This window comes from Urocampus carinirostris, chromosome 11, assembly GCF_059441175.1.
Source record: "Urocampus carinirostris isolate Australia breed hairy pipefish chromosome 11, RoL_Ucar_1.0, whole genome shotgun sequence".
NCBI lineage: Eukaryota > Metazoa > Chordata > Actinopteri > Syngnathiformes > Syngnathidae > Urocampus > Urocampus carinirostris.
The window spans coordinates 18,913,917-18,937,803 of record NC_142359.1 but is presented as its reverse complement, the minus strand read 5'-3'; the positions used below and the strand labels follow the sequence as shown (position 1 = coordinate 18,937,803).

Here is a 23,887-nt window from a genome sequence, read left to right as displayed (position 1 = left end):
TCCATACAAGGAATTTATTTTATTACAAAAACAAAAAAAAGACAAAGGAAATGATTTTTAAAATTAAGTACAACAATTGTCTACTGAAAAAGACGACAGAGGCGAACTGTTTGTTTACAAACCCCAATAACAACAAACCCCCCCAACAAAAGTTGTAAGTCCTCATTGCACAAACGCAACACAAGGGAGGGGCTCATTCTTTACAAAAACACATTTTATAATGTCAAGTGTTTTCATTGGAAGTCAACAAACATTTGAAGAATCAATGTAAACACACTGTGGAGAACGTTGAGGAATGGAGAAAAAAATTAACTTGCTGGTATGTCACAATGACGATGCGGCGTGACGCAAAATTTCCGGGCAGCCTATAAAGTTAACAAAGATGATGTGAGCCAGTCAGTGCGATTCTGTATTTGAGTGTGTTCGTTTTGAATTAGGGGCAGAGCAAAGCAGAATTTTATGACCGCCTCTTCTTCTTGACTGGCGGCGGTGGCGCTGACGAACGGTTCTTTCTCTTCTTGTTGGATGTGTCCTCATCCTCATAGGTACTCTCTTTGTCAGCTGCATACAAAAATAACAGCATCACAATCATGCTTTCTTCTAGCAACGCTTCGGGTTTCGCAGGTTCACGGCTTCGCGGATTTGCCGTCGAATCGTCTTTATTGTCATTGATATCAACGTATGGTGCATTGTGTTCTGCAGCAGACAGCACACAGCAAATGCTATCACAGAAGGTTAGGGATGGCTTTTTGTGCTGGGGATGTGTGACTGTGAGCAACTGATGGGCTGGTGTATACTGTCAGGTCAAAAAAAAAATGGTGTGGGCGCACCAATTAATGTGTCAATTGAAACAAACTTCTAAGCATGGCAATAGCTCGTGCTTTAGCTGATGGTTACACCGGAAAGAAACTAAATTAATCAGACTCTGAGGAAAGTCAGAAGAGTACATAGAAATGGTGATCACCAGCAGGTGCGCCATGGATTGTCATAGGGTTCGGGAAGAGACCGAGGTGGAGTCGAGAAAGAAGGCAATCGTGGCGCCGCAGGGCCGGCCTACTGCAGCTAGAATAAGTAACAACTCTCACAAGCTAACCCTGCCTATATCCCACCAACACCAGATCCATTACACATTAATGGGATGACCTGAAGCTAAAAGTTGGGGAAACACCGCTACATTCACAAACATTGCATTTTAGACATCGCAGAGACCTGGCTCAACTCAAAGTTACAAGATGCTAGCATGCAGCTAGCCAGCCGCTCTCTAACTTGATTTCTTGCACTTAATGGAAACTCCAAATGTATAATGACAATAAAATAAAAACGAATAGGTTTTTTACCACTTTGGACTTTAATATAATGTAATCTTTTAATTATCACGCATTAGAATTTTACATATACGATATTCATTAAATTACATTGCAGTCGTTTTATAGTCATTCGTTTAGTAAATCAATTGCCGTCAGGCCATGGGTTTTATTGCTATGCACCTTAAGAATGCTTGTCAATTTTAATATGGTTATTATTTCCGTTTGAGACAATAGTGGCCAAAAATGAGCAGAGTTGTCATTAAAGAAAACATTTGACAAGGGTAATATAGTATACATGGGTTCAATGCCCAGGCATCTGTTCCCTCGTCAAGGAGAAGTTAGTTCTTTACGAAAGATCAATAAAAATGATTAAATGAACAAGAATTGCCCATATTGTCATTGATAAGGAGATTCAACGTAGCACCACAGAATAAACAACTGAAAAAAGCCTTAAAAGAGAAAAATAAAAACAATATATACCGTAAATTCCGGACTATAAGTCGCTACTTTTCCCCCAAATGTTGAGCCCTGCGGCTTATTCAGTGAAGCGGCCAATTTATGGAATTTTTCTAATGGCCACCAGCGCCGCCGGAGTATAAAAGGTAAGGTTTAGACCAGTAAACTACGTGCGCCAAGAAAGACTGCAACCTCCAAGTGTAAATATACATCGTCTGTAAAGTTAAGGTATGTTCCGATAATGAGGAAGACGCCCTTGTTGGCGATAGTTATGAGGTGGAAGTTGAGGACGACCTACCGTGAATTTCACAATTACGGGATGCTTTTATTTAACAGGCACGCTTGATACATTGCGAGCGTGATCCTACTAGCGTGTTGGTACCTTTCAAATGCACGGTTTGGGATGAAAGTTATATTATTATTATTATTAAAGCTTTGAAAACTCTGTGTACCGTCTTTCTTCGTAAATATGTGTAACCATGTATAATATGTATTTGTAACTGTATATTTTTGTAATGTATTTATTTTAGAGATTTATTCTGTTATGTGTTCTACGGACGAATCAAAAAGAAGGGGCGGAGCAAACGCGGGCTGATGGGAATTGGGTAAAGCTGACTTACCGGTAGATCTGTCTGTTGTCGCAGCAGACAATAGTGGATATGTATTTTTCCCACCCTTAACTTTGGAAATATACATTTTGTTTCTTTGGATTACTTTGAACGGGACCCGGACTTTACAAGTCTGCATCATACGTTAATTACAGGTATTATTTTCCATCTATGGTGCCAACTGCGGATCTAGAAATGTGTTCTATCTATGAAGTTAGGGCTAGCTTGGCCTTTTGGCCGTACCTCTTGCCATGATCTTTGATTTTTGCATTTCGGATATGGAATAAGAGCTTGCTCTGTCCACTCCACGCATCGGCCCGGTATTGCAGTACCTCCGGGAACGGTGCCTTCGCAATGATCGCAGCAAGGCTTTAGGGCTAGGACCTTAGCTTGGCCTTTTGGCTGAGAGTAAGTGTCCCGGCTCCTAGGCTTTGTAGCGTATTATGAACTGACCGATAACGGATAATGGATAATGAATAACGAAGATAGATAGATCGATAGATAGATACTTTGTTCATCCCCGAAGGGAAATTCACATTTCCAGCAGCATCCCTGAGCTGAGAACAATCGAGAACAATCGAAAATAACACGGGAGCTGCTGGAGTGGCTGCCATTCATGACGGCGCCGGAAGAAAAGATTCAATTTGAATCATGTACAAACAAACAAACAATTGAATCATGTACAAACAAACAAACAAACAAAATATTCATGTTTCAATAAGTGGAGTGTTAATAAAATGGGGGGAAAATAATTTAACAATAACCCTTAAAAAACCCCCCACAATCGTGGAACTTGCAGTCTGTTCTGGATTAAACTCGTGATTGTGTCACAAGTTTTAATGCAGGTGCACGCGGCTTATACATGGGTGCAGCTTGTGTAAGTGCAAAAGAGGCAAATCACCTAAAAAGAGATGGGTGCGGCTCATAATCAGGTGCGCTCTATAGTCTGGAATTTACGGTAGTTAAATGGGCAAACATTTGTCTTTGTTGAATTGGCCAGGGATCAAACCTGGGTCTCCATAGCAATCAGAAATATCACTGAACCATTCAACATAGGTGTGCGAGTGTGTTTGAATGGGTAAGTCTGAAGCACATTGTAAAGCGATTTAGGAAGTCTTTAGTGACTTTAAAAGCTCTATATAAATGCAGATCATTCACATTTAAACAGTCGTATTTGGCGCTTTGTTAGATTGATGAATAGTGATCAGCAAATAAAGCTTTGGGAGTGGGGCTTCGGTGACACCTAGTGGAATGATTTAAAACTGCAGGGAATTGTTTGACGCTCTTATTTTACCCGCCCCTCCCTCAGAAGTATTTTCCTTAAATCTATCGATTCACGTAGGACGCTCATTATGAATTCAAAGCGACAAAGCTCGCCTAATGGTGAGGGGGAAAATATATTTGATAGCGACAGGCTACTTAAGCTGAACTCAAGTGACCTCCTAATAAGATTATAGGATGGCACGCACCTTTTCTGGCCTCTTCTTCCAGCTCATCCCAGTCTTTGCCACTCTCCTCCTCACTGCCCATTGATGCACTGTAATCTGGATGCAACATTAGGAAGCTTTATTAACATCCACAAATAAAATACATAATACAATCCAAATTAGGTAAGCATATTGCAGTGATGAGTCAATGCAGACATATTTGGCAAAAAACAACAACAACAAAAAAAACATACCATCTGCAATTCTTTTTGCCATTTTTAAGTTGAATAGAAATTTGGGAAAATGCATATAGAAGTAATATGAGAACACTTAAATGACTACAAATGGAAGCGGTTAGGATTGTGCATAAAGTTGGTTTCAAAGAACCTACACTTTTTCTAAAATCAAACAAGTTGAAACATGAATATATAATGTACTTAAAGCAAATGCAGCTTTGAGTGAGGTTTGTTTAGATGCACCTTCTTCGTCTTTTACTTGTAATCCTTTTTGACGTGTCGTGTACAGTAAGACCTCGGTTATCGCGGTTAATGGGGACCAAAACCACCTGAGATAAGTGAAAATCCGCGAAGTAGCGGCGCACCCTCCCCCCCCCCCAAAAAAAATATATATATTTTTTTAAATTATTTTAAGACCTGGTTAACGGGGACCAAAACCACCCGCAAAAACTGAAAATCTGCGAAGTAGCACCGCCACTTCAAAAAGGGGAAAAAAAAAATAAAAAAATTTAGACCCGTTTGATGGGGAGCAAAACCACCCGCAAAAAGTGAAAATCTGCAAAGTAGCGACGCCCCTTCAAAATTTTTTTTTTTTTAATTTTTACCATTACAGACCGCGAAGCTCTGAATATGCAAACGTCGAACCGCGAAGTAGCAAGGTCCCACTGTATTTTAATATGTGATCATTTTTAGCTCAGGAGGTAAAGGTCTTGGGACCAAGAGATCGCAGGTTTGAATCCCAGCTCCTCCGTGGCACATGTCGAAGTGTCCTTGGGTAAGACACTGAACCCCTCATGCCTCCAATAAGTAGGTTGGCGCCTTGCATGGCTGCACGGCCGCTATTGGTGTGTGAATGGGTAAATGTGAAGCACATTGTAAAGCCTTTTGGGAAGTCTTCATTGACTTGAAAAGCGCTATATAAATGCAGACCATGTCATTTTATAGTGCTGGTACAAATGACTTGTGTCTCCTCTGGACCTAGCGACCACGCAAAACCAAAATAGGTCCAAACAAGTGATGTAGTTTCTTTCTCATTTGTTGACTCTGGGACTATGTTTACGGAGTCCGCCATGACACTCAATGAGCTCACACGGTGGGTAGTCCTTGTAAACTTTGAATTGTGTTTATTGGCTTTTGCCATTATTAAAACATGCTCCTGATTGGTCGGCGCTTTTAAAACTCGAACAGAAACAATTGTGGTTAGTCAAAACTCCCTCACTTACTACAAAACCTTGAAAAACCCACAGTGCTTTGCGCTTTCACAACCGCACTACGTTTAAACTTTTAATTTCGGACTAGTGCCCTCCTACCGCCCCATTACTTCTCACCCCCAACCCCACCCCCCCAAAACCCTGTAAATTAAAAAGCCCAAAAAACAAACATCGACAGTCTCACACCGTCAACATCTGCAACGCAAAAGACTGTGCGGAAGAGTACCTGAATTCTCCGTCTCGTCACTGTAGTCCTCGTCACTGTCTTCATCCTCCACTTCACTCTCGTCCGCAGAGGGGTTAAACGTCTCATCTTCGGCCTCAGATTCAGAATCTTCTTCGCCACCGCTTCCCTGTTGGAGAAACAACAAATTAACCCAAGGCACTACATGGAAAGTGGGCGGTTGCTGTTGGGCGCCAAAAGGACCTCGCTCTCCGGGTCCAAGAAGGACCAGCCTCCTTGTTCGAAGAAACCCTCAGGATCATCTACGATGGTCTTCATGATCTTGGTCCAATTAAGTGACTGGACGCCCTCAGTGTACTTAATGTCGCACGAGCTGCAGGAGGAGAAAACGGTCAATTACAGTAGAGAGAGGCAACTTTCTTTTTAGGCAAAGGACAACTTACTTGAGCCATTCCTTGATGGGGTCCAGGGAATTGACAGGCACAGCGTTGATCATGGTGACCTTTTTGCTATAATCTTTGTAGACGATGACCACGTCAAAGTTCTTCAGGTGAAACTGCACACGCTCAAAGTGGACCAGCTCCACTTCGTCCAGAGTCACCACAAAAGGTGGCTGCACATAAAGATTTTGGTTTAAGCTTAGATGACATCCCTATATACGTATTCCAGGGCCAATGGCAGACAAAGACATTTTGGACAGAAGCTCAGTTTTAGTGAGAAATCTATTTGATAAAATCCAACACCAAAAGCATACATGCCATTTCAAAAGGCAATTTAAAGTAAAATACACAAAAACAGACTGAATAAATACGCATGGTATACAGACATAACATTACACGATTAACATGCCCGTTGATATCAGTAACGGCGTAACATAATCAGATAACTAGCATAAAGAACATTCTTAACAAACTACCCTTTTCACTCTAAAACACTAAATCAAATTAAATTTTCATCCTTAGTGTCTCTGTGGAGGATGCGCTGCTTCCTCTTTCCGCCTCCACGTTGCTTATTTCGGTTTGATTTCTGTTTCTCGCCAGTGTTGTGGAATGTGGATAATAACTAATGATAAGTATAGAGACATCAGGTGAAAGTCGTGGGATAACGTTGTGTCAAGAGGTCACAAGCTAATGTGCTGGGGGAGCCGGAGTGGACTACCTTCACAAGATATCTTAACTTTATTTGAGAACACTATAAAAGCCAATGCTGAACGTCTGGAACTTTGAACGTGTCCCAAATGCAATAAAGCGCGTTCCCTTTTCGCCATAATCTCCTCTCTGCGTATTTTTTGGGGGCGACGCCCAACAACGAGCTCTCCAAAGCCAGTAGTTTACAAGCTTGACAAATTTTCTTTCTGCTTAGTAATAGCATATTTCACTACTTGCAGCTCGTAATCTGCAGAATATGATCATCTTTTCAGTGCCATTTCGTACAGTCTTCCCACTTTTTTTTATAAATTATCAGTGTGTGCCAAAAACCGTCCCCTGTGCGGGAGGGAAGAAAAAAAAAAAAAACCTGCAACTTACAGTCCAGAAAATACGGTAAGTGATTTTTACACCTCAGTTTGCAGACAATGTTCATTCAAATATATAAATTAGTTTTAAAAGTTCACTTTTTTTCCACAAGGGCAGATGCTCTAGCAATGTGCGTTTGCTCACCCATTCGGTAACGTTGACAAGAGAACTAGAAGTGGGCTGCAGTAGGCAGGTGCTTCTGTATGGGGCGCCCTGGAAGCTGAAAAGACATTGAAAGGTAAGTTACTATGACGAAAATATATCATTTAATAAATAATTATATATATATATATATATATATATATATATATATATATAATTACATATTAAGTGGTTCATGTGTGCCAAAAGTGAATACAGTATCAAATTAGTGTATTAAATTAATGTTTCAATAATTTGGTTGAATTACCTATTATATTTAAAAATGTTTTTATGCATTTAAGTGTTTCTTTAAATACCTATATTGGTATTTAAGTTATTACTGTATGGTCTGGTGACCAAAAAAGTGCTCAACTTAAATAAAATTATTTAGTTCAAATGGTTGTGACCCACAAATTAATTTAATATTGAAAAATGTATTGTTAAATAAGGCATTTATTAAATCATCTAATAGAGCATTAAATATTATTCATTATGGATTAGTTTAACACTTAATAGGGAATTAAATTTTTTATATTTAACAGGGTCCAGACTTTTTTTTATGGCCAAAGTCACTTTAAGCCAACTTTCCTGTACCATTGAAAGACATCCAGTGTAAATCACGTTTTTTGCAGACACAAATATGCATATACTTTACATAAGTAGATGTTTTTTGATCTCGCATGTGCATTTCTCAAGACATTTTTTTAATAAAGATCTTAAGTAAATCACGGATATATTTGTTTTTGAGATAAACTACTCCCCAAAGGTGTTAGGTAAAAATAACAGGAACATGTAGCTTACATTTTCAGTTGCAGGAAGTTATTCACATTATAATTTATCACTGGAAGACACTACCTTATGTTTTTTGGATGGCACATAACAAACTCCCATAATTGACATTTCATTCTGCCTTGTTTAGGAGTGGACTACACCTGTCCTCTGGGGCGCGACGCATAGAGGAAGATGATGCGTCATAAGACAATGTCATGCGAACTAATGCCAGTTGCTGTTAATCACGAGGGAAGAATTGGCATAGTAAGGCGAAGCCACCAGAAAGACATTTTTAAGCAGACGTGTTGAGAAACATGGCAATTGTTTCAAGCATTTATGAGCAGGTCATCCAAAATTCAAGCACTTTTCAATTCTTGAAACACAACGTTAAAATTAAAGCATTTTCAATGATTTTTAAGCACCTGTACGAACCCTAATTTTAATACCTCAATCCTTATGAAATATATCAATTCATTTAACGATGTGTTGTTGTAAAAACAACATCTGTATTTCATTATTTCCATGTCATCAATTTATATAAAGTATTAACTCACTCTTGGGCCATAACTCATTTAAGAGATTTTTGACCTGAACTTTTCCATAACCCATCGGAATAGTTTTTACAAAATTTAACAGATTCAAGATTAGTTTACCAGAAAAAAAAGGAATATTTCTGATGGGATATTGACTATAACATGGGTATTTTATTTACAATTTTTTATTACATGAATAATGTAGCTATTGTAGCACATCCACACCAGTTTAGCTTTATTACATTCATACACATACTGAATTCGTTTTGGTGCTTGTGAAAAAAAAAAAAAAAGTGAGTTATAGGTTATTTATAATTTGTTCACTAGATTTTGCTTTAGTGCAGTGCTTGCTTCTCAATTATTTTATGCTTCTAGTATAGTCCATACGTGAACCCAAACCCCCCAAAAAGATGGAGTTTATATGAATGCATCTAAGAAGTCATGTTTATTTGTATAGCCCTTAATCACAAGGAGTCTCAAAGGGCTGCACAGACCACAGATTATTGCAAACCACAGACTATTATTACACCATCCCCTGATCTAAAACCTACATGAGGGCAAGGAAAAACTCAAAAACCTCAACATGAAACCTTGAGAAGGCACATGAGGTAATCTCCCTTCCAGGAGGACCAGGCTGCAATGGATGTTGCATGAACAAACAATAAAAATAAAATATAAAAAATAATTAAAGTATAATATAAAATAACAAATAAATACAATAAAAGGTTGACCAAGTATGGAGCGAACGAAAGTGAAACTGAACCAAACTGCACCGAAAAGAAAATCATATTCTGCAGATTACAAGCTGCAAATAGTGAAATATTTGGCCAAAAAGCAGAATTGAATCTACTTACAAGCGCATCATAAAGGAGCTGACAGAGGCTACAATCATGACTAAGCCAAGAAATGGCATCAGAGGGTAACTGAGCTCCAAATTCCACACAGCTACTTCAAAATTCAAATTTCTGAAATACTTAAAAAAAAACAATGAAAGCACTGCTGTTACAGCGAAGTCAGTGTCACTTACCCCAGGTCCCTGAATGGAACTTCAAATTCGAGTTCTTCTCGAGTTAGGGTCTCCACCTTCTCAATGAAGTTCTTGAAGGCCGACTTGAGTTTGTGCCGCATCTCGCGCTCCATCTGCTCGGCGTACAGGTCATCGCGGTCGTGCATGTGCTGGTGTTTGCCCAAGTCCGTAGTGATCTCGCCCACTTCCGTGTAGAATTGCACATCTGTGTGACGACGCTTGCCAAACATGATCGCGTTCTACGGAGGGAACATAACACACTCTTCAGCCCAACTCGGGAGACGGTAGTCACCTTTCCTTCCAGCCAGTAAACAGACCTTGAGATGAAAATGCAGGACAATAATCATCTCGCCGTCACATGGCTGGAAAATGGCGTGCTTGATGTTGTTGTAAAGGATGTCCACTTTATCGCCACGGACCGACGTGAAACGGAAGCCTGCCTCGGAAGTAGAATGGGATTAAAACGGAAAGTGGTTTCAGACCAAACCGCGGCTTTTGTACTTACCGTTGGTATGTGCTTCCAGCGAGCCCTGCATCCTCTTCTGGGCAATGTTAGGCCGGATATAGAGGTCTTTAAGTTTAGGGTTGCTGCGATTGAGGTTAATGGCTAGCGAGTCCTGCTTGACTATACCCTCCTTCTCCTTTTCCTCGGCCTCCCGCGTCTTATAACGCTTCTGCACCTCCTTGATGATGCGGAAGGCGTTCTGCAAATTGGTGGATGGCACTGAGGTGTCACCTGGCGCCTTCAGGTTAGACGCCCGGTACGTACTGAGGAGGAAAACAAAGAAACGTCAGACGTACTAACAAATGTATGCGATAATAGGGAATTCATTTTATTATTTTGTTTAGCAAGGATCTCAAACTCTCACCGGAACCTGGTTTTCATGGTAGTGCAGCCAAAGCAAGTTTACCTTCTGGGTTAACTAGGTAGGCAGGGCTCAAAATTGGGCCCAATTCACGAGAAAATCTGGCCTTAATAAAAGTGCCTTGGGGTTAAAAAGTAAAATTGCTTGCAAAATGCAATTTCCTTCTAGTGTTTTAAACATGGTACAGTAACTCGAGGCAAAACCAGCAACATAGAAACTTATATTTAATTATTTATTATCAAGAACAAAACCAATTTACAATCTCAAGTATTTGTTAACCAAAGAAAAGTACTGCTTATGAAAGGTTTTTTAACAAACAACCTTTAGACAATCTAATCAGAATTTTAAAATTATCTTGCCGTTTTGTTGTACAAGTGTATGGACTAAGGACCCGATCTACTTTACGCCATCAAGTGGACTTTTTGGAAACTGCATGTAAAGTTCAACTCATGATCAAAATGTTAAGACTGTTAGGACACATTTCAATTTGAAATAATAATTCATGATTTACTCACATATTTGGTTACCCAAGTCTTTATTTGCAGAATTATATCTTCCGTTTTTAATAACTACATGAATTATATTGTTTTTCATTATTAATGTTTTGGTTTTAGAACTTTATCTGTGTGTGAAAAAAAAAAGGGTTGAGAATGGTGGAATATTTTTAATCAGAGGTAATCATGTGGAAAACCTGATGCGGCCCAACGTGACCGAGACCCCGTCTGTCTTTTGCGGCCTCAAAGAAAATCAAGACCCCTGGTCGAGATGGCAAAACCACAAAGTTTCTTCCATTATATTCAATGTGCCAATGTGAAATTGATTCAAACCATTTCAATTTTCAAGTATTTGATATCAAAAATTATTTTTTGTAATTCTAAAAATCCAGTTACTGAGAGCCTACATTTTGCACGGATAAATTCTATTCTTTATAATGGAAAATTCAGTGGCATTTCCATCCATAAAACTATCTAATCCAAATCTGTACTACTTTATAAATCCATATTTGTGTGCGTGCGTCTTATAGGCTCAGGAATAGCTGAACTTATTTACATGAAAATGAACACAAATGTACTTGGTGCCTGTGAGTGTCTTTAACTTCGTTCCGTGGAAAGATACCGCCAATTATGCCAATAAACTTAAACATCTGCTTAAGTGTACAAGTGATTCTGGACCTGCATGCAGGGGCTTTTGACACTCCCTAGTGGCTCCCTGGCACTTTTTCAAGAAACCACAGCCAACAACCTCCCCCAAGTAGAATGCCAGGCCATTATGCTTATAGATAGATAGATAGATAGATACTTTGTTCATCCCCGAAGGGAAATTCACATTTCTAATATATGCTTGAAAACAAGACATTAAAATGTAGGCATTTTCCAGGATTTTCAAGTATGTAAGTACCCAGTGTCTACACACCAGGGGTGGACTAACATTTTGAGCCATCGGCTACAATGGGTTCTAAAAGTTGACAGAAAGGGTACAAGGTCAAGTTAAAAATCTTCAGATACAGTCATGTTTTAATACCTCAGCAATGCACGGGAAAAAAAACAACGTATGTATTAAATGTTACTTAAAAACACTCACAAATAATTATGCATTAATAATAATGGAACAATCCCTGATGTCGTGCAACCTAATACGTACATTTCTTTAACAAATGTGGCGTCTGGATTGGGGAAGATATTTCCTTCCTGTCGTCCCAAAGAGCTGCCAGGAACATAGAAGTTGATCCTCAAGTACGTGTAATCACCTTCCACGGACATGCTGATATTCTAGACAATGACAGACTAGTCAATGATACAGTTCAGTTAAGGGGGAGTAGGGAAGAACACTGTGACGTACCTTGATAGTAGCAATGTGAAACGGTGTGGCAATGCCGAATATAGGCATGACAACCGTCTCGTATTTCTTATCAATGAAGATTTTCATTTCCCTGATGTCTTTCTCTCTGGGCATCTGAGACACGTTCTTGTAAGACACGTTGGATTTTCTGGCCCTGAAACGCAACAGGTCTCAACAATAGTCAATTCCTAAAGCTGCCGTTAAGTTTATATTTACAGACAAAACTCACTTCTGGACCTGCTGCTCGCCTTTCTGTTCGGTCAGTCGCCGCTTGGCCTCCTCGTTCAAGCTGTTTGCGAGCTCCTTCTGGTGAGTCCGCCGCTTCTCTTCAGCTGTCATTTCGTTCTGAGAACAAACACATTCTGCGTCATGTGGCGACTAACACTCTTGACAGCGACACACTAACACACATGCGGTGATAAAATGCTGCACATCATACAAGAGCAAACACATAATTGCAGTATTTTCCACAATATAAGGTGCACGGATTCTAATTTGCACCCGCAATTTTTTCCCCCATATAGAGGCACATCGGACTATAGGGCGCATAGAATTAAGGCTACATACAGTAAGGGTATCGGGTTGAACCAAATATAAAGAAGTAGCTTATTTGTGCATTTATTCATCCGTCGAAATCCATCACTTAAATTGGATGCATCATTGAATCCAAGGGAATCAACCCCGGATCGCGGAAGGTAGAGCGTCAGATCCTATCCACTGGACTGAGGGAAACGGATGACAAAAAGAAAGGCTGTTTTTTTAGACACAGTCCAAACGTTGTTAATATTATTGGGCTGGGCCGCGAGATTGTCAGACATTAAACTGGTCTGTGGTAAAGATAGGGTGGCGGCTACTGAAATACAAGTATTTTATAGCCGACTCGCAAAGTCTTTTCGAATGGAACAAAATTCTGAACTGAATGAAGAGAAAGTCATAGTGGGAAGTACTTTGGTAAACCTGAACCTGCGTAAATCAGTGGTTCTTACCCTGCTGAAGCTACCCATCAGTTTCATAAGCGCTTTCACCAAACCATACCAAAGCATACAATAAAATAAGACTCCCCCCAAATTCAAGACATGTAGATCTAGTCTTTGCTTATGTCCTTTAATTCCGTCACTGAAGATGCCATTTAAATGAGGAATTGGGAAAAATTTGGCCACTGTTCTTAATTTTTGGGGTGGTCATTACTTGGAATTTTGGTATCCCAGTCAATGCATCTTTTCTAAGTGTTCCTTTAGTTTTGCCGGTAAAAGGCTAGATTTTTTTCAAATTGGCAATGCAAATTATGCAGAAAGGATGATGACTCCCATCCCATTCCGTGGTACGTTAGGATCCATTTCGTACGGATTTGTCTGACAACTTTCTTTTTTTTCTCGACAGTGTGGGTTAAAATATGAAAAAAGTATTACACAACATACTACAATGACATTTACATGTTAGATCAGTTTGGAATGCGCCAAGTTTTGTGCAGAACTGATTAGCCAAGCAATCTCTTGTGATCATCTGCACATAAGTCAGCGTGTCTTGAACTTTGGGGCAGAAGCTCCACCGAACCCAGTACAGCGACTCACCGTAACCCTAGAGTTCGATTTAACTCAGCTTAAGATTCAAAACATTGTTAATGTTATGTTGGTTTGTGTTCTTGGTTATCAACAAATGATTTGAATCATGGGCGCATGTATTCAAAACGTTTGTCACTTACTATGTTTAGTTTGTGCCAAGAAGTAAAACAAAATATTTAATTACTTTGTTTTCTCATTCAATAGTGTGATCATTAGATAAGACGCATTGCCTTTCCCAAAGTGGTGGCCTTCCTACCGTCACTATCTGGGTTCAAGATATAAATCAGCTGATCAATAATTGTGCAAATATGATCATAGACTCGTATGCATTTCCAACTTTTTCCATAGACAAGGTGCCTTGGATAATAAAACTAGTCGCGAAAATGGGCCAGGACCTTAAAGGTGAGAAGGGTGTGCTGGAAATACTGTGTTGATTTGTGTATAACGCACACTTCTCTTTTTTTAATAAAAAAAAGGTGTACAATTTTGTTTGCTTTCTCAGCTCAAACTAAGCATTGAAAGTAAGAAACGTTGAATACATGCGGCTATTATTCAAATCATTTATTGATTATGGACAACTATAAACACAAACCAACACAAACATTTTTCATGTCCGTCAAAATAGAATTCATTATTAGATACACAGAAGAGTTGTCTCCCTTTACGTGCTTTTTTTGCATTTATTTATCGGCTTCAGGATTACTTTGTTTTCTCCATCATTCGTCTCTGGTACCATGAATAAAAGTTAAAATCTAATGAGCGTTACACATTAATAAATACAGAACTTCTACCTGCACGAACTTAAAAGATATTAATTCAAACGCACAACCTTAAATGGCTGGAAAATGGGAAATCTCAATTATCTGCAACCGCCCCAAAACAGTATCTCCTCAGATCTATACAAATCTTGTAAGTTACCCTTTTTTATTTCAGAACTAATTTTCAACTAAATGTGAGAGATTGCCATGCCTGTATATTATTTGTTATTGCAACATCCATTGCAGCCTGGTCATCCTGGAAGGGGGATTACCTCACGTGCGCTCCCTTCTCAAGGTTTCTCCATTTACCTCATATTGAGGTTTTTGAGTTTTTCCTTGCCCTCATGTAGGTTTTAGATCAGGGGATGGTGTAATAATAGTCTGTGGTTTGAAATAATCTGGTCTGTGCAGCCCTTTGAGACGCCTTGTGATAAAGGGCTGTACAAAAAAACATGACTTGACACATGAATTTCTGGCATATTTGGGTTTTTTGGGTGCACCTTATAGTCTGGAAAATACATTATAAATTAAGGACTTTTTCTCATTTGTGAGTGGTTTGAAATGAAATGCTGACTACTTACCTTTCCAAGTAGCTAGCAAAGACCAAAAACACGCACACATAGTCAGCATCTCTCACGTGCGCATCAGGCAACCCACAGCACTTTGCCAACTCACCCGAGTTCTGTCGGCCAGAAGAGCGGCACCTCGAGCGCCCTTGCCCAGAAGCTCTTCTGCATCCTCGCCTTCTTCCTCTTCATCTTCCTCGTCGTCATTCTGAGGGAGGCCACGTGTTCAGAAGACGGAAGCCGCACACCATGACTTCAAGAGTGAAGAAGCCACGTTTCACCTTAAGGAAGATTCCAACGTTTTTTATCTTCTTCTTGACCGGCGTAAGGACTGCGGCTGGTTCCTCCTGATTAGAGGTGACAGAATTAAGTACTATAATATCCTTCAAAATAAAATACATCAGCATTTAAATCATTCAGACAATAATATTAAAAATAATTCACTTACTATAAATCAAATATATTGGGGAAATTGTGTTGTTTAAAATAAAATAATTGGATAGTCTTTATCGTCACAGATAAATGTTGTGAAGCGTCGTAGGCAACGGGTTTAGACATGGCACTCAGAGATAAACATATAATCAAGACTTCAAAGAGATTAAATAATAGTACAAATTGGCAACAATATTTACAACTTAGTGCTTAGAGACTGGCCTAAGTAATGATAATGGGGAAAAAAAAGAATAGTGCATTTGACAGTAGTGCAATAACATTTAGCAGCAAAGATAATTCCCAAATAAGACGCAAAATACATATTTTCATAGATTTATGCACTTGTTAAGGGTGATTATGGCCTTGGTGAAGAAACGGAGTGTTATTTTTACATTTTTGATTGATGAAGATAGATGATAGTTCATCACAGTTAAAAGGACACAATTATATTCGACCACTTGATGTTGCTGTATTGTGTAGTGCAACCCAAAAAAGTGCAACAAAGCACGAGGAAGAGTACATAATACAGAGACTCAAAGTGACTAAACTGCACCAATTTTCTTTCCGTTTTTTTTTTAATGCCTAGTGGCTGGTTTGTTGGCTGGGATAAAATTAATTTGATAAGTGTTTATTTTATTTGGTGTTACAATATTTTCTATATACTTACAAATTAGAAGTGATACAGACTACAGAATGTTTAGTTCAACAGACATACTCCCAAGGATAGCCATGGCAAAAACCTAATTTCTTGTTTCAACAAGGAGTTTAAAATCAGATTATGTATACTGCAAATATTAAACTTGAGTCATAAAGAATACCTTAATAAGAGTATTTCTGAAAGGAATGAATTTGAAGTTGTATAATACGCAGAAACTGACCAAATATCTGACCAATTAACATTAACTCAATATAATTGGATAACGAAATCATTAAAAAAAGAAAAATCCCAATATATCTGACACTTGTTTTGAAAGCAAAGGAGCTAGGGGCGGCAGTAGCTCAGGAGGTAGAGCGATCGTTTTAGGATTAAGGGATCCCAGTTCGAATCCCGGCTTGTCCGTGTTACTTGTCGAAGTGTCCTTGGGTAAGACACTGAACCCCCAATACCCCCAATAAGCAGGTTAGCGCCTTACATGGCTGCACAGATCACGGCCGCTATTGGGAAATGTGAAGCACAATGTAAAGCGCTTTGGGAAGTCATTGACTTGAAAAGCGCTATATAAATGCAGATCATTTCATTTCATTTCAGCTAAGGGAAATTCTCAGTATTGCATTTGGCAATGTGATAAAGGGATTTTGTCAAAATGAATTTTAAAAGATTGGTTATTTTCTTTACATGAAAAATACTCTAGATGTCAAAATGGTGATATTGCACACATATCCGGAAAAGCGTTCACACCACGCTACCCAGTTTCTAAATTACTGTTAGCTAAAAGGTACAGCCTTTAAGAAGAAATCTGAAACGCCAACTACTGGAGTATGAATCCATTTAATGGAATGATGCACTACAGTAGAGATATTCTCTTTTACGTAAGAAAAAAATGGATGAATTCTATTAAATTGCTATCCATTTAATACACTATTCAAATGGTGGTTGGGGTCGTTAGTTAGGAAAAGCAGAGGATAAAATTGTATTTTAGTAACATTTGGTTATTTATTTTTCTTTTTAACTTGATGTGTTCATTTTTACCTCTTTTTTGAGGCAATGTAATGATGACAGTTAATTGAAGCTGGAATCCAATTGACTTGGAAACAGATGTTTACATAGCGCATATATTCAGTAAAACAGGGCTCTTTAGAAAGTGTACATGGAATGGGTAGAATGAGTGGGGTCCCATGTTCAGTGTTTGAATTAAAGAATACAACGTAGAACCTTAATACCAAAGAGTTTTAAATGGATTACAGAAATTGACATTTCTGCAGCCAGAAATCCTGTATTCGATTGAACTCACCTCATTGATCTGCACCGTGTCACCAACAAACAAGGCATACTTCTTCTGCTCTTCTTTCTTGCCATCCTTATTCGTCAAGTCGGCAAAGCCTATACTGATGCTCAGCACCATTCCTGCCCAATACATAAACTGCCGTCAGGAATCAATACACAACAGGGAGAAAGGCTAATCAATTTGCCACCTTTCTTCAATTTGTACTGATTCTTGGAATTGAGCACTAAAGAGCCTTCCCGAAATTCGATGCCCATGGCAAATCTGCAAACAACCCACATGAGACGAGAGTATAACGTCGCTCATTTCTTAACAGGCACATACCCAAAGTTTTTTGTCAGCTTGGCCACGAGATCTGCTCTTTCCTTTTTCACATACTCCAGAACAGTGTTGTAGGCATCACAGATTTTCACACCTATGAAAATCACACGGCTCAATCGTGATGCTTGTAAAAAGTCTTAAATTACCCACCGCCGAGATGCTGAACACACCATGCTTGAGCTCCTTCAGCAGCTCCTCCTCCACCTGTAGTAGGAAGTTGTAGTTATCCTGCATCTCCTGTGGTGGATCCACCATAAGGGTCCGCACCAGGTTGGAGCAGTACGACTTGTAGCGAATACCCATGGAGCATGTGATGGCGCCGAAATGCATGTGGTTCTTGTCACTAGAAAGAAGAAGAACCATCTACTTAGTAGGATGGGGTACCAAAAGTCAGTACCAGTAAAAAGTGGTTCTGACAAACAGAACAGGATGAAATAAAAACAAATATTTGGGGGCCTTATTTTGGCGAACTGACTTGTTAATGTAAGCTCTGCTTTGTATTCTTGGTCCAAGGTCAATACACCACACTGCAGGCCACGAAAGCTCTTTTAAGATTGCAATATATAAAGAGGGTCAGTATTAGCTAGGGACGCAAAAATTAGTCGACAAAGTCAAAAAAAAATTGATAATAGTTGACAATTCAATCGTTGACTACTGTCACCAGACACATTTTTCCAACAGAGTGAGGCATCTCTACTTGAATATAATCATCTGCGATAGCGTCTCTGTCTCAAGCCTTTTTTCAAAGTTCAAGTTTGCAAAGCAGACCTTGCGTATCATGGCGGTTGATCTGTGCAGACAAACATCTCATGAGCATGTTGGACAGTTGAACAAAACAGAATCTGACTCGCCTCAGTAAGATTCAAGTAGCGTTCAAGCTAATGCAGTTTTGATGACATGGATCGTGTACAATATAAAAGGGTATATTTCGCTATAAAAAAGGAAGCTCAAGGGTTATGCCAGACTGAGGCTGAAGACTGTACAGACGCTTCTCCACTTACATACGTTCCGGACGATAGTTCGTAAGTTGAATTTGTTCGAATGTTCCTTAACTGCTATATTTTGTATGTTTAAGGTTTGTACAAGTATGTTTAAGGCTTGAAAAAAGTAGCCTGTAATTGTTTTGTACTAAAAATTAAACATTTCATAAAATAATATGCTCTATAAAGATAAAGTTGAAGCTCATCTTCCAAAAGCAAGTTAAACTCAAGAGTTAGGGCGACATCCTCCTCCGTGGTAGAAAGTGGTAAAAAAATAAGCGATCCAACCATTTTCAATCGCATCAAGCTTTCTTATTCCACTCTCATTTTAAAACGAATCGCCTCTTCTTTACACTGTACACCAACCATATTGAATGGATGCGCGAGATATTCAACAATTAAAATGTCAAAGTTCTTAGCGCACTGGAGATTCAGTACGTGTACACACGAAATAGAAAGAGGAAGCGGAGTGGATGCTGGGTGACCTCTCACAGGGCCAGACGCCTGTAGCGACGTAAAGAAGCACTACAGTAATGTCCTCTACTCGGAAAAAGATGCACACATTACAAAATCTAACTTACAGCGATATACGGATATTTTTCGACATCTCCCCAAAAAATGTATCTACTGTTTTCGTAACTCAAATGTTCGTAAGTAAGGAAGCATTTATATTAAGAATTAAATGCATCCAGTCTATAGAAAAAACGACAGTTCTTATACTTTGTAAACCACAAATGGCAGTTGCTAAAACGCTTTAATTTCAAACTGATAAGAATCGTTAAGTTCCTTTGTTAGACTTTGCAGTTGACCACTGAGTGAACTGATCCAAATGCACATATTTGTCTTATTTACTGTTCGACCGCTGCTAATGAATCTGTTCTTAGTTTACAGGAATAATTTTTTTTTGCTTGATTTCAATTTATAATTTATTCACCTGTACCTGAAAATGGTGAAAGCAAGGAACTGACATTTTCAAATTCCATCCAGATGTACATTAGAGTACACCTAAGAAATGCAATTCTGGATGGGCGAATGGTAATTTCCAGTCTTTTTCCAAAGTATTTGTATTCACAAAAATGAGTCTTAATAGTGTCCTTTTCACTTTCAGGGAGCAGAGATTTCAACAACATAAAATTCAAATTGTTATGTTAGAAAATATGTTATTTGGAGATATATTTATCTTTCAAGTTAATGTATTAAAGGTAAATATAATATAATATAATATATTCAGTATCGGACTACTCGAGTGGATTTGGATGATAATGGAGCAAAAAGTACCAATCAAATATTTAAAAGGATCAACTATTTTGGAGTTACAATTTACCTGACAACGCTGAACTTAAGACTGTAATTTCCTCCGCTCTGGATGATGGGAGGGTAGCACATCTCCACAGCAGAGGGGTCAACGCCGACAAGATATTTTTTCTCCTCAATTGCCTTTTCCACCGATTCGGCCAGTTTACTGTGACGTACTTTCTGTTACCGGAAAAAAAAAACATCACAAACTGGACTAAAGGTTCGACTAAATTCATGTTTCCTCACCTCATCTGCGTCGACGATCTCCATAACTCTCTCTTTAAAGAACTTGGAGTATACTTCACTAGTGATGGCAGCTGCTTTCTTCATCAGACCTAACTCACCATCCTCCTTTACTGCCATGGTGTATGCCACAACTGCGCTTATATCCACCTGCAGGTAAAGAAAGTGACTTCAGACTCACTTGGTAAAGGTCAGTCCAATAATGCCCATTCCCAAGATTCTGGCGGCAACCAGGGTTTAATTGGTTCCAACAGAGTCCACCAAGGTGGCCTTGGGGGTAGGGCACCCACCCAGAGATCAGGAAGTCTGTGGTTAGGGCGTCGGACGAGTCATACCTAAGACTCAAAACATTGGTACCCCCTGCCTCTCTGCTTGGCGCTCGGCATTAGGGGGTTTGGTCACCTAATGACTCCCAACGACAGGTGTTGTGACACATCCGTTGAGCAAGCCGGCTGATAATCCCCTCCTATGTGTCAATCCCCCAGAAAAAGTCAAGAATGTGAGCGTATTCTTGACTCTAACCACCTCCCATTACGGGGGAAATGGTTCCGGTATAGGCATATATATACCAGTCTCATAAACCTTATTCAAAATCAATGTTTTTTCAAAAATTATATATACACAATATATAAATGCAAAGGTAAACAAAATAGCTCTTAAGACATCTCGTTATATAAATCATTACAATAGTCTGTACTTGAACAATCAGCCTGCACCCCCTTCCCATGCTAAAGCAAACTCTTTGTTTGTCCTGCCCCGCCTTCTCTGTGATTAGACAGCCTGGTAAAATGTGACAATGACGTGAGTCACGTTATCCTAAAGTTGAACATTTAAACTTTTAGCGACCAGAAAAAAAGGTTTAACGCCGAGCATCCCGACCATAGTCTTCTCGCACAAGTGCAAAAACGAAACGCTGCCGTTGCAATTAAAATTAGTTTCGAGGGACCAGGAAAACGCTTCGGTGGACACGGGCCCCAAGTAGCTCACAAGTTGAGCATTGGCAACAGTATTGGTATTTAGTACGAGAGTTTGGTCTGTTTACTCACAGATATACCTAAAAACAGTACTGGATTGGCATCGGAACACCACTAGTTATTAAAAGTCTAATTATATGACAAGCAGATTTCTTTTTCCACAAGAAGCGTATTTATGATTCAATAGCTTTCAATGGTACACATTCATCGTATATCTAGCATCTTGATTTTGCAGTAAAAATGCATCAGATCAAGGCTTTTGAATTTAAAATGTAAATTTTCTTCCATGGGTGTACATGCCCCAGACCCCCCCTAAACTGTCCACCCACCCGGGTCTCACAACATATTGGGAAACACTGCAGTCAAGAGCCAACCAACTGCCCATACCTTCTCCAGACCCTCAGCCGCCAAGGCATCGTTCCAGCTCTTCATGTAGTCGCCGGGAAATTTGTCCTTAATGAACACGCCCAACGTTTTGCCTTCACGGCTGCCGCGGATCGCCTCAATCATCTTGTCGAAGTTGGGCTTGTTACTCTCGTTCTGAAACACATGCCAAACTCGCCCATGTCACTTCCTCCGCTCCGAGCAATCAATTCAGCACAAGCCATTGAGTATCACCTTTTCCCTGGTGAGGAGAGTGATAGGTGGGACACCGTTGGCATTTTCATTGCCCTTAGTAATGGCCACTTGTTTGAGAAAGTCCACTTTTTTCTTGCTTGCGAGAAAGAGAATCTTGGTTTCGCAAAAGACCAAGATGGTATCCGTCACCTCGTAGCCGAACAGCCAAGTCTGCAGAAAGAATAAAGGACATAAAATCCATTCCCTCGTTATGTACTCGAGTATTCAGTCATCACTTGCTCGCTCACCTGTATTGCTGTGGATTTGGCATAGACAATTTCTTCATCCACTCCAACAGACACCACAATGGCATCAACTTTTCCAAACTCATCCTCTCCTTTCTACGAAGAAAAGCACATGACACGGGTGGGTTCTTGTGTCACGGAAGAACTTTCATTTTAAGGTCACTTGAGATACTATCCTGCACTATGAATTTTAGAACTGCTTTGCTTGCTGTACTCTGGTTAAAGACGTTAATTCAACCAGATAAGTAAATAGGACCCGACTCTCGTTCCAGGCAAATATTGAGGGTCATAACTCTCTAGATGGTAATTTTAAGACGCTGCACGGAATAAAAACTTTTTTCGCAGGCGCCATCTCCTGGCTTGTGTCATCATTGTAGGACACACAAAATGTTTAATTCTCGTGAACCCATTATGCAGTTTCAAAAATCTTTATTGTGTTTTATTCAGTTGAAGATGTCAATTCAACCAAATACTTTATATAACTAGATTGACATTCCAGGGGGATCTTGAGGTTCCCAACTCCCTGGATATTAATAGAGCAGTACAGAATTTGGAACTTTACATGCCGCTGCCATCTCCTGGCTTGTCTCATCTCCTGGCTTGCGTCATCTTTGCAGACTCTATCAAGCTTCTTATGTTGTGTGTGCAAGTATGATCATTTCTTAGATGAACTCGAATAAACTCCTTGTCCCTCTTTCATGGGATTTTGGTTGTCATTTAGACTCTAAATGAAGCAGGCCTTAACTTACTCTATCAATTTTCATGCTACACTAACAATTATAAATAAAAAAAACACGAGGGCGAGCATGGGATCACTGTAGAAAACTCCTTCTAGGCCTCATATCCAATGTGTTCCTCCACGAACAGCTTTGATTAAGAATACAAACAGAAAGGCGCGGTGAATAATAAAACATAATGGCTCTTTGAACTCACTTGGGCATTGTTGAAACATACTTAATTGAGAAAATAGTCTTCTTTCGAAGGGCTCCTCAAACCACACACCTCATCTTTAAGAACTTATATTTTAGGGTAATTTTAGAAACATTCATAACATAAAAAAGTGCTCTAGATGATAATCCATAAGTCAATTGTACAAGTCCTTGGTGTGTTGAAGATCTTAATTCAACCAAAACCCTAAATATGACCAGACTGTCATTTCGGGCAGATCATGAAGGTTAAAACTCACTCAATGTTAATTTTCTGTAAAGAAAATAATCGTTTCTACGCTGTACTCGTCTTTAAAATATAATAATTGAGACGAGTATTTCACGATTGGGATTTAGAAGCAGATCTCCACAATATTCTGGAGCATGTGTGGCGAACGAGAACAAAAGTTGAGCTGCTCATGTCCTCTTCCATGCCGCCTTGCCTACCTCCTCTCGGGCACCAATATGCCTGCTTACCACTTGTTTGCGATGGTATTATTATTGCTGGTGGCGAAAAACATCAAGCAAATCGACTATCATGAATGTACATTTTTAGTGCATGGCTCGGGTGCCACTTTAGACCCGACATCATTCTACAAGGCTAAAAAGTAGTAAGTGCGTTGGCGCGTTGCAGAGCTAGCTAGAAAGCTAGCTTGAAAGCTAGTTAGCGGGCTAGTTAGCTAATGGTGATTTTGATGTGGACAGTTCCTAATAGCGCTTCGATTTCACCTTCCAATTGCTGTACAGTCTTTTGATCCGCCGATAGTACGCTTCCTTATCCAGGTTAGCCGCCATGATAAGTCTGGTGCCGCACACTCCCGCTCTGCTGCCGCCGGCCTCACGTTCAGCTCAGCAGGCCGGATGGTGAAGATGATAGTGAGGGGTCGTTCGTGAACCAACCGG

The 23,887-nt window shown here is 39.5% G+C and overlaps 1 protein-coding gene and 1 pseudogene across 1 annotated transcript; one reads left to right on the top strand and one right to left on the bottom strand.

The window, feature by feature from the left end:
• Window positions 1-23,874, bottom strand: supt16h (SPT16 homolog, facilitates chromatin remodeling subunit). The gene is made up of 24 exons (XM_088348111.1): window positions 23,714-23,874; window positions 22,062-22,154; window positions 21,814-21,984; window positions 21,583-21,735; window positions 20,225-20,371; window positions 20,007-20,158; window positions 17,873-18,045; window positions 17,706-17,796; window positions 17,572-17,645; window positions 17,391-17,503; window positions 15,288-15,353; window positions 15,116-15,214; window positions 12,350-12,465; window positions 12,121-12,274; window positions 11,923-12,050; window positions 9,921-10,183; window positions 9,733-9,851; window positions 9,416-9,654; window positions 7,088-7,163; window positions 5,873-6,042; window positions 5,673-5,802; window positions 5,472-5,598; window positions 3,841-3,915; window positions 1-561 (listed from the first exon to the last, which is right to left on the bottom strand). The coding sequence occupies exons 1-24, from the start codon at window positions 23,777-23,779 to the stop codon at window positions 458-460; spliced, it is 3,099 nt and encodes a 1,032-aa protein (XP_088204237.1). The 5' UTR covers window positions 23,780-23,874; the 3' UTR covers window positions 1-457.
• LOC148356655 (U2 spliceosomal RNA) lies at window positions 2,592-2,725 on the top strand (annotated as a pseudogene).
• Window positions 23,875-23,887: the final 13 nt, after the last annotated feature.